Below are 10,153 nucleotides of genomic sequence, written 5' to 3'. Positions count from 1 at the left end.
GAAGGTCGCGCAATCGCGCTGCTATACAGAGAGAAATACTTTGATACGGTACGTCTCAGTCAGATTCTTCTGTTACGCTAAGACGCAGTCAACGTCAAGTATCGAGGATTGGCCCGCTCAGTGTCAAATATGATGTTGGAAGTATTTAATATGGCTTAATAACAGTCTTCTACCAATAATATATTTATTTCTTATGTAGATCATGCATTCATAATGGTACATCACGTGTTCAACAACTTGAGCACAGCGTGTGAGGGTACACGCGACCAGATGCCCCGGTGAAATGCAGTTTCTGTGCTGCGCCAGGACGCCAGAATGCCGCATCCGAGAAAATACAGCAGGCGCTTCCAGTCATGCCTATTCATACGTACTCAAAAACACAGTTCGCACCTCGTATCCTGGCAAGAACAATCATTTGCGCTATTCTATATAAAGCATTCACATGGAAACAACCCTCGACAACATGGGTACAAAACGTCCCTTTGTAATTAAAACTTAACGAGTATTATTACCAACTATACCACTTGCTTTGGGATAACAATGCTGCTGGACATTGCATTGTGTTATTTACTGCCGGTACACTCGGGGGCAGAATGATGTTCCACCATTCCCTACCTTTAGGGCTCCCATGGCTCAGCACTGGCTGCTGCCAGTGTTGCCTGCCCTCAGCACTACTCAGCACTGCCTGGCAGTGCCAGTGTTGGCAGTGCTGCCACTGGCAGCAGCCAGTGCTGAGCCATGGGAGCCCGAAAGGTAGGGAGTGGTGGAACATCAATCTGCCCCCGAGTGTACCATATACGCTGAAACGTTCAGCGTTACGTTGAGAACTGCTTGAAAAAGAAGCGCAAATACGTGAGATTAGGTCGAACTCTTGGGCGGTGCGTCTTCGTAGTACCGTTTCTTGAGAGTGCGATACTTCCGCAGCATGTAGAGCGCCTCCAGCTCCTTGGAGACAAACTCGGCTTTGCAGAGCAGCTGTTCGATCTGAGCAGGATCAGTGACATCCTTGTTTTTCATGAACGCGGACTTCAGGCGTTGCCGGAAGAAATCATAACCCTTTGGATAATTCTTGCCCAAATGGAGCAGCTGAGAAAAGGTAAATCAGGTGAGCCCATTGGGATCATGGACTGTATTTGCTACAATATTCGCATGTGGCCAGAGGATCAATATTAATTAGGGACATATATTTCAGTTCAAAAGGATACCATCAATCAAGGCAATGCAGTTGTCAGTTGCGGTCACAGTTTGTCACTAAATCATATCTAAAAATAAAGCAAAATCAAACTGAATACATCACAGCCCAATGACTTACATTTTTGTAGGCTTGAATAACTTTACTTCTTGAGGCCAGAGACATCACTCAATCTGTCAACTCCGAGCTGTTAGCTGAAAGGACAAAACTGCAAATAAATTATGTGTTCAGTGTTTAATATGAAGAGTAGATTGTGATAAATCAGTGGCCAAGGCCCTAAAATTAGATTATTAGGCAGGCAGAGTGTGGCAGTTAGGTAGCTTGGAACAAAACCTGGGTGGTAGATTTCAGGGTGGACATTCAGGGGAGGTAAAGAGAGGGCATGTAATTTCTGAATGTGACACAAATTGTGGCACTTTTTAATGACATTTCAAACTCTTGTATGTAGGTTGTAAATTATTAGACTATGTAAGCTGTATGTTTTAAAACTTGTATCGCTTTTTTGGTAATTCAAGGATGCTCACTGCTGCATGCCCCATGGCCACCTCCCCGAACAGCCTCCAATTTCAGGCCTGCCCAAGTGGGTGCACCCACTTGCCCAGCATTTTCAAGGCATCAATGCCAGTCCAGCATTCTTATCTCCTTTATCTTTTAGAGAATGTTGTTATTCTGGGATGCCATTAAGGTCCCCATCCCAATTCAGATATTATTGTAAAAATAAAATAAATGATGTAGGCAGAGAGCAAAAATGTCTTTTTAAGGCAGGTAGGTACCCAGGAGAATAAGTTTGAAAATGAAGACAGTCAGTACAATTTTTGAGCACATAAGGTTTTAAAAAATGTTTAATTGGGTTAAAAACTGATGTTTTCGCTATGAAAACATATAAAAACAGGTTAATGCAGCACCTGCTCCTCTCCAGCTGCACAACAAAGGTAAGTGGTAAGTGCTAAAATTATTATAGGAGATAAGTTTGATTCAAGAAGGTCCAAAGTATGTGTTTGATAAGGCTAAGAGAGATTTGATTGTGCAATTTCATCCAGGGGGGTTCGCTCCCGTGCCTTCAGCATTACGAAAAATGGAAACAACCCGTGAGCAGCATCAGCTGCTCACGTATATGTTCAAGGAAAACAACATGTAATGGACTGCTGACGACGGCCCTCTCCACCAATCAGCGCTCGGCATCTCGAGCGCTGATTGGCTGGTAGCAAACGCGTCATATGTGGGTCTCATTTTTTTGCGATCAGTGAACGCGTTATTTAATACACAGTGGCCTATGGCTTGGCCTATGGAGAATGGCACGCGGAACTGAAGGTCAGTGTTATATTGGTTCGTACATGCGAATGGGGGTATTTGAGTGGCATTTGACACCATTTTCGAAATCTACAGTGAATTTCTGATCGACTCATGTATATATTTTTATGAATTTGATAGTATTAGTGCTACATAGTCGGTGTTTTATGTTGGTGTTGTTTCTCTCGGCCTTTGTCTTGGACTTTTATCATATCTTTTCTCGAAAATTCTTGCCATAACCAAGTCTAAACTGTACCTGTATAAGAGATAATTTGTGTTGAATATGAGGAGAAAGTAGTTATGACCATTCTGCCCATCAAACTGCCAGAAGGTGTTCTTGTAAGGTGATTGAAACTTCAGTACGGGTTGCAGATGTGAGTTTGACATTAGCATTGTTGTTGTAACCCCACTTGCTCTAATAAAATGGAAACATGGGGTTATGTACCCACTATTGCACAGCCTGGTATCAAGCTGGTTGATATGTGGAGGATAATGAAAGCATAAAAACTTTTCTTAAGTGAATAGGAGCGTTGCGTCTTGTGACTTTGTCAAGTCATTTTAAATCAAATGATTGTGATTGTAACTTTTACTTCAATTAATTATTGTTGCTAGTTTTGACCTTTTTAATCATCAAGTTTTATGTGTACCAATTTCATATGCTTGTGTAATGTCTGTGCGGCTTTGTGCAGTGTGCGTGTCTTGAAACAAACCAATTTATTTTGTACCTTTTTGTACTTCAACAAATGTATATCAAAAGACAAAAATGTCATGTCTATTATCATTGACACTACTGCAGCTAACTTTGCCTATATTCCTATCTTTCAGAGGCATTCAATTCAATCTGCTTTCCAGTGCAGTACCTAGGAGGCTGCAACTGAAACTCGCACAAGGCAATCAAGTGTCACTTCATCAGCCTACAGTAACAGCCCATCTGTAATCAAGATATGGATGAAGTGGCATAGAAGAACAACCAATTCAAACAAAAAAAGATTGTATTTTGTTTTGGACTATTTTTAAGCATAACAGAACACTACACTTGCTGCTTTTTATGTTAGCCCTGTGTGCAGTTTTGAATAATTTAACTATGAAATGCTTTCGCCCACTATTCTCTTTAGATAACCTTCCTTTGTAATGCATTTTGAGCTTACATGCATGATGGAGGCATATTTCCCTTGGCTTCATAAAACTATTGCAAGCTTTTGTTATGGACATTGGTGCTAATATGATGCTTCAAATGTGTCCAGTAGTTGGTGAAGGGAGAAGAGAAGTAGGACAGCTGATAGCTATTACCAAAAATATGTGCTTGTCTGCACTTCGGGCTGTTCCATCATATGCAACCTCTTTTTACCTCCTTGAGTTAAAAACACCTCATCTTTTGTTTCTTTCCTGTGTGCCAATTGTTTCCGTGGTGCTATAAATGTCAAGTTTGAAGTTGGTATCTAAGTGAGCAGAATGTGCATTATTTCAGTCCGTCTTGAATCATTCGTCTCGAATTATATGACTGACATCCTGTTATTTGTCCTGCAATGTATGTGCCTGTGTCCGCCCTTACCTCCGGCTTTAGCCTCAAACCAGCCCTGCTGAGCTCTGTCGCCGGCGCGGTGTGTCGCAACGTGCTGTTTCTCCACTTCAGCCGACAGCTGCTAGGGATCGTCCTGTGCCATGCGCCATGCGACACAGCAATTGTAAGCTTCATGTCACATTCGGACTGATTGGCTCCGCGTATGTGCATCCAGCCGGGTGCTAGTCGATATCAGGGACGTGGCTCGGACTGTTGTGGCGGCGTGCACTGTGGTGGTTGAAGTTGTTGTATTTCTGTCAGTGAAAAGCATTAATACATAACCGTGGCTGCAGCCCAATGTTATTGTGAATTTCAGAGGGAGTGGCCAGTCAGGAGGGCCCCATGTGGGTATGGATCCAGTGTCCAGTGGGATTGGCTAAGATTTCCGGCGATTGATAAACGCTTCTATGAAAGTAAACCTATTGAGTTATGAGGGGAGGTCACGTGACGGACCTGACCTTACTAAACTCTTGTGAAAACACGACACATACGAACGATAAGAAACCGACAGCTCTTCTTTCTGCCAAGTGTCATCTTTGTGTGAAGGATTTCTTGGCACTGAGTGTTCAGAAATTGCATTGTTTTTTGACTGTGCAGAGGCTCACGAGCGACAACATAGGTCAACAACCTGACGTACCTTAAATATGCGACGAAGATCCAGCTTGATCAAAAGATTGGACGAGTCAAATTTCAGCTCTTTAGCTTAAAAGAATTTTGAGCTATCTTAAAAACCGTCAGTGTGGCACCACATCGCCTCCCCGCGCGGTCGGAAGGTAAAAGTTCGCCGGCTCTAACTAAACAAATACGCGTCGCATCGCAAATTCATTGACGGCGTTCGAAGCGTCGTTCAATTTGCTTTCGAAACATATCCTAACAATAACATTTAACTGCCTGGCGCAATCTCCAACAAGCAAAAGTTCCGTGCACTCATCCTCATACAGTGTTAGCGGCCACCGGCCGCCGGCCGCTGACCCACATTCGCGTCATCAGGGAACGCTGCAACTAATTTATTGTTTCCAACTTTTTTCCCGGAGCGTTCTACCTGGTTTATATAGCCTTGATTTCATCCAAAAACTTCGAAAATTGAGCTGGCATGTCAAATACGACGCCACTGTGACATTTGCAGCGCAACGAAACAGGTTCTGTATTTACTAATTTAACAAGTTTCTACGCAAAATTTGCACTTAGAATTATCTCCAGTATTGTTTCAGTACAAATAATTTGATTCATAACATCTAGCTTCTGTAATTTTTACAAGAAAACGTATTAACTTAGCTCAGCCCCAGCGGGGGAAAACAAGAGCGTAAACAATAAACAAATCTTCGAAGTAAAAAGAGATGTATCAATTACGTCATCAGCTTTTGAACGATACCCCAAGAATGCTGTCTGCGTTTTCAAAATGGGATGTTTCTGATGTAAGAAACTTCAATCCCATTCATACAATTGATTTGAGACAAAATGATAGGTGCAGTAGAATTCCATAAGTCCAGATGTAGTCTGGTAAATATCGTTTTGACTAGCAGCAAGTAAATTCTAGTGACGTCATTACACACACGGTTTTTGTTGACTTTCGAAAGCCTCAAAGCTGGCTTATCTTTTGAAGCGCGTGAAGCGCGTGTGTGCGCAAGACGTGAAGGTGGAGAGCAGACTAATCCAAATCATTTTGTTTTAACTTGTATATCCTTCATTTTTCCGAGCTTTGTAGAGATTTCAACCTTTCGCCATATGCTACTTTCGTTAAAATTGCTTGCTTTCACCGCTGCCTCTTTTTATCACTGAAATTTGTAGGTAATGCCAGGGTCAGGGTATATTGAATTTGAATTAGGGTAATGCAACTTTCACAATTGAAATTTGTGTTCCTTGTTATGGCAAACAGTGCGTGCATTCGGCATCCAGATAATTGGGGATAATTTTCTGGGATTACCTGTATCATTTGGTGTTTTAGGTAGACACCTTGCGGCTTGCGGCTTGCACAGCGGTCATATGCCATCAAGTAAGAGAGCCATTACCTACCTAACAAAGCGAAAACAATCTAAAAATGTGTTCAATTGCATCAATGGTCCCTGCAATACCAAATAATTATCAGGATCCTAGATAATTATCCCTCATTTTGTGAATGCCGAACGCAGGGAATATTTATTTACAGCAGCTAAATATCAGTTACATCACTGAGACATATAAGGCCTGGCTACACTTAGCATTTTCTGTGTGCGTTTTTTGCGAGTTTGCGTGCTTTGAGTAATATCGAATATCGTTCTAGACAAAGTTAAAATGAGCATAGCTTTTATATTAGTTGTATATTACCTAAGGTTAATATAACTTACATTAACTAAAAGTTTATATAAAAACATCCCAAAGCCGTAATATCATTTTTTCCTAGAATGATATGCAAAACATGCAAACTGGCAGAAAACGTGCAGTGTAGCATGCCTTTAGTTGATACTTTTAACAGTGGATAGAGAAAGCGTTTAATCATAGCTAACCCTACTAGTAAGACTTGTAACAACCAATACTGCAAGCTGCAAGGTGCGGCTAGCAGGATGCAGGTTGATGAGGTGCACCAGTCCAAGTTCGAAATCGGCGCTAACCCTTCAAACAGAGCTGGAAAATCCACAACAATGGAGGTTGAGTCTGAAAATCTGTACTGAACCCAAAAATGACCAGTCTAAATTTGCACTGACCTCAAAGTAATTAGCCTGTCTTCCAGTGGTTATTGTCTTAGCCTCTGCTTTGGTCACAGCAAAGGATAAGCTACATGATTCATAGGGCCAACAGCGTGACTCGTAGCATACCTTACATCACCATGGGTCTGTTCCCGTGGCTCCTTTAGCCTCCTCCAAGCTCCTCTAACCTCTTCTTGTTTCAAAAATCGTTCCTGTCGCTCCTCCAAGCTCCTCTAAAGTCATGTAGTCCAGTTTTACGGGTCGACGATTCTAATCTGTCAACTCTCACCCAGGTCGCCCGCTGAAGTGCGATGTCCAAGCGCGGCGCAGACAAGCAGCTGACACACGATAACTGGGACGCCGAGGACAGCGGCGGAGAGGACGCCGGACAGTTCCAGGCGGCCTCTGAAGAGGTGCTCCGCGGGCGTGTCATCAAGAAGGCCCGCCGCAGGGTGAACCGCTCCGACGACAGCTCGGTAGGCCGCGCTGCTGGGTGCTGAGGCACCCCGTGATTCCGTTATTCCTGGCTACATTGCATTGTTTGTGTCAGTTTTTATTTGTGTTTATCCAAAATATCACCAGCTAACCCAGTGGTTTAGTAACCCGGTTATAGTTTAATGTCGTAATCTGTTTTTCCCGCAGGGCGCCGCTCCCAGCCCGTTCGCTGCCTTCTCTGGGTTCAAAGCACCGACTGCCAAGCCGGCCGGTGGCGCGGACAACCCGTTCGGCTTCCTGGCAGCCGCAGCCAAGTCGTCTCCCACCGCCGCTAAGTCGTCTCCGGCGGCCGAGAAGACCGGCTCCGAGGCATCTAAGGCGTTCTCTCCGGCCGCATTGCCCTCCACACCGGCTGCCAAAGTATCCAGCAGCGATCTGTCCACCCCGGCCACCATGTCCTCCCCGGTGCTGACTCGTCCACCGCTGCGCTCCGGAACATCCGGCGGCTCCGGGTCTTCTGAGTACCACCGTCAGTTGCAGGCGCTCAACCGTAGCATGCTCAGCTGGCTTCAGACACACGTCGACAAGAACCCGCTCTGCATCCTGACGCCCGTGTTCAAAGACTACGAAACTCACCTGGCGAGTATCGAGCGACGCTTCGGTCCGGCGGCGACCCCGACTACCGGTGGAGCGGCCGCCAGCAGCGCGGTGACCGAAAAGACCACACCTGTCTCTGCGTCAACCGGAGGAAGTTTCAGTTTCGGCTCGGGGACAACAAAGCCGGCTGACGCTGCTTCGCCGCCCAAGTTGACTGGGTTCAGTTTCGGCACCGGCGCTGGGAAGGCAGCGGATACGGGCGGGACGGGCGGATCGTCGGCCGGTGGGTTCAGCTTTGGCCTGCCGCAGGGCAAGGCTGGGCTGACGGGAGCGGGTGGAGCGCCGGCCGCTTCTGCTGGGTTCAGCTTCGGCCTCTCGTCGTCAGGGAAGAAGGCAGACGCCTCTCCGGCTGCGGCGGCACCCGCCAGCACAGCAGGCTTCTCATTTGGCTTCCAGTAAGTCATTTGTCGTGCTCAAACTCAAGATTTGACGTTAAAATAGTTGAAAGTTACGATTCATTCACGTCTTCTTGTAATCGGTTTGTGAGCTTATTCTGGCATACATTTTGCAACTTTTGTTTGAGCTTTATTTTTGTAGAATTGTTTATGCACCACTGCATGCATATATACATATTTCTTGCCAACTGTTATTACATTATTTGAGTGGTGTTTGATGTGCTGTGCCAGGTCGGGGAGCCAGGGCGGAGGTGCGGCGCCGGCCACGTCCACAGAGGAGGCCGAAGAGTCAGAGGAACCGCCGGTGCCTGTCGTCAACACAGTCAAGGAGGATGACGCCGTATACTCAAAAAAGTACGTTACCAGGTCCTGGGCTCGGTTGAGCCATATGGATAAGGAACTGGGTCTTACTAGCTTATTTGAACCAGCTTTGAAGCACAATGCGTCTCTGTTCGTAAAGTGTGCGTGAAAAAAAAACTCGTGTCTCTCAGCTTATAATGCTGCACAATGTTGAGTTCTACAATGTTTCGCTAATTTATGTTTCAGCGTTCAGTGACCGTTCTTATTAAAGTTTTCGTACTTTTATTGCAACTCACTTTCATCTCGCATTTTTGCTCTTTTAGGTGCAAGCTGTTTTACAAGAAGGACGGGTCGTTTGTGGAAAAGGGTGTGGGAATGCTGTACCTGAAGCCGTGCTCGGACGACAAGTACCAGTGTCTGATCCGTGCCGACACCAACCTCGGGAACATCCTGCTCAATATCAAGCTCAGCAAGTAAGTGCGATCAACGGCGCTTGTTTGGTATTCTTTTTAGCGTTTACTCGTCGCTTCTCATGGCTACAACTGAGGACCGATACTTGTGATGACTATTGAAACTTTCAATAGTTGAAAGCACATTGTGACTTGAGCCTTATTATCCAACGATCGTTTGTTTTTGAATGCATTAATTTTACCTCGCGTTCGATGTCTCTCGGACGACGAAGATTCTACGTCGTCAGGCCAATCCCGTCCAAGGTCAGCGGGGCTCGGCTGCAGTTCTGGAACGTGATTGGCCGGACGGCGTAGAATCTTCGCCGTCCGAGAGACATCGAACGCGGGGTTAGTATTCTGGGCGGGCCAATGGTTTTGGGTACAGCACTTGAGATGGCGGCGTTACCGATGTTGAATGTACTTAGCCCACAGGCTAAGGTAACCACAAATGTCGACACCCCGGCTTCTGTCGCTGTGTAGCTTTGGATTATTGTACCGAACGACCAGCTGACTGTACTCTCTTCGCCCTAGGTCGATCCCCACCCAGCGGATGGGCAAGAACAACGTGATGATGGCGTGCGTGCCGAACCCACCGCTGGACCCCAAGAAGAAGGAGGCCGAGTCGTCGCCCGTGCCACTCCTCATTCGAGTCAAAACCGGCGACGACGCCGACGAGCTACTTCGTCAAATTGACGAACACAAGCGCTAGAAGGACGCTAGACGCATTGGCTACTGGCGGAGGCTGATACGCCTGGTTTTAGGCAGGCGGTTCAGCATCAGTGATTAAATGCCAGGATGCTGAGCGGGTGGGGTGGGATGGTTCAAAACTACTGAATTCGCAGACGCCATGAACATAAGAAACGATGTGATTGTCGAACGCCGCGGGAACGAAATGCCGAAATGCGAACGACATGAGTCTCAGTGACCGTGCTCCGGCAGTTGATGTGATCATTTGGACCGACGCCCGAGTTGATTGGCGCATTGCTGTGAGGTTAACTGTGGTAACGGGATGAGGAAATGCTGAAAACGGTTGAAAAGTTTTGTCTGCTGGACATTCCCAAATACTGTTCGCCTCGAGGCATGCACGTCGCAACGTATTTTAGAACATCACGATTTTAGCAAATATATTTTGAAATGTTTCGCTATCAGAGGCTTTCAACTAACGAGCAGCAGGCGATATACTTCCACTTTTCTTGATTCATCAATCATCA

At 45.7% G+C, this 10,153-nt stretch overlaps 1 protein-coding gene and 1 long non-coding RNA gene across 7 annotated transcripts; one reads left to right on the top strand and one right to left on the bottom strand.

Moving 5' to 3' along the window:
• Nucleotides 1-167: 167 nt before the first annotated feature.
• Nucleotides 168-2,222, bottom strand: LOC122366864. Its single transcript, XR_006253960.1, has 4 exons — nucleotides 2,098-2,222; nucleotides 1,313-1,386; nucleotides 793-1,086; nucleotides 168-543 (listed from the first exon to the last, which is right to left on the bottom strand). It is a non-coding gene; the product is annotated as an uncharacterized LOC122366864 (long non-coding RNA).
• Nucleotides 2,223-2,447: 225 nt separating this feature from the next.
• LOC122366860 (nuclear pore complex protein Nup50-like) lies at nucleotides 2,448-10,087 on the top strand. Of its 6 annotated transcripts, XM_043339492.1 has the most exons (7): nucleotides 5,591-5,679; nucleotides 5,989-6,036; nucleotides 7,000-7,182; nucleotides 7,349-8,193; nucleotides 8,425-8,547; nucleotides 8,817-8,966; nucleotides 9,474-10,087. In XM_043339492.1, exons 3-7 carry the CDS (start codon nucleotides 7,018-7,020, stop codon nucleotides 9,649-9,651), a joined length of 1,461 nt encoding a protein of 486 aa, XP_043195427.1. In that variant the 5' UTR covers nucleotides 5,591-5,679; nucleotides 5,989-6,036; nucleotides 7,000-7,017; the 3' UTR covers nucleotides 9,652-10,087. The 6 variants fall into 6 exon arrangements, with proteins under 6 accessions (XP_043195428.1, XP_043195425.1, XP_043195427.1 ...); XM_043339493.1 differs by lacking the exons at nucleotides 5,591-5,679; nucleotides 5,989-6,036 and adding an exon at nucleotides 2,448-2,503; XM_043339490.1 differs by lacking the exons at nucleotides 5,591-5,679; nucleotides 5,989-6,036 and adding an exon at nucleotides 5,108-5,182.
• Nucleotides 10,088-10,153: the final 66 nt, after the last annotated feature.

The sequence above is a fragment of the Amphibalanus amphitrite genome, unplaced genomic scaffold (genome assembly GCF_019059575.1).
Source record: "Amphibalanus amphitrite isolate SeventyFive unplaced genomic scaffold, NRLGWU_Aamphi_draft 000835F_arrow, whole genome shotgun sequence".
Classification (NCBI taxonomy): Eukaryota; Metazoa; Arthropoda; class Thecostraca; order Balanomorpha; family Balanidae; genus Amphibalanus; species Amphibalanus amphitrite.
Note: the sequence above shows the minus strand (reverse complement) of the source record. Positions and strands in the feature narration are given on the sequence as shown.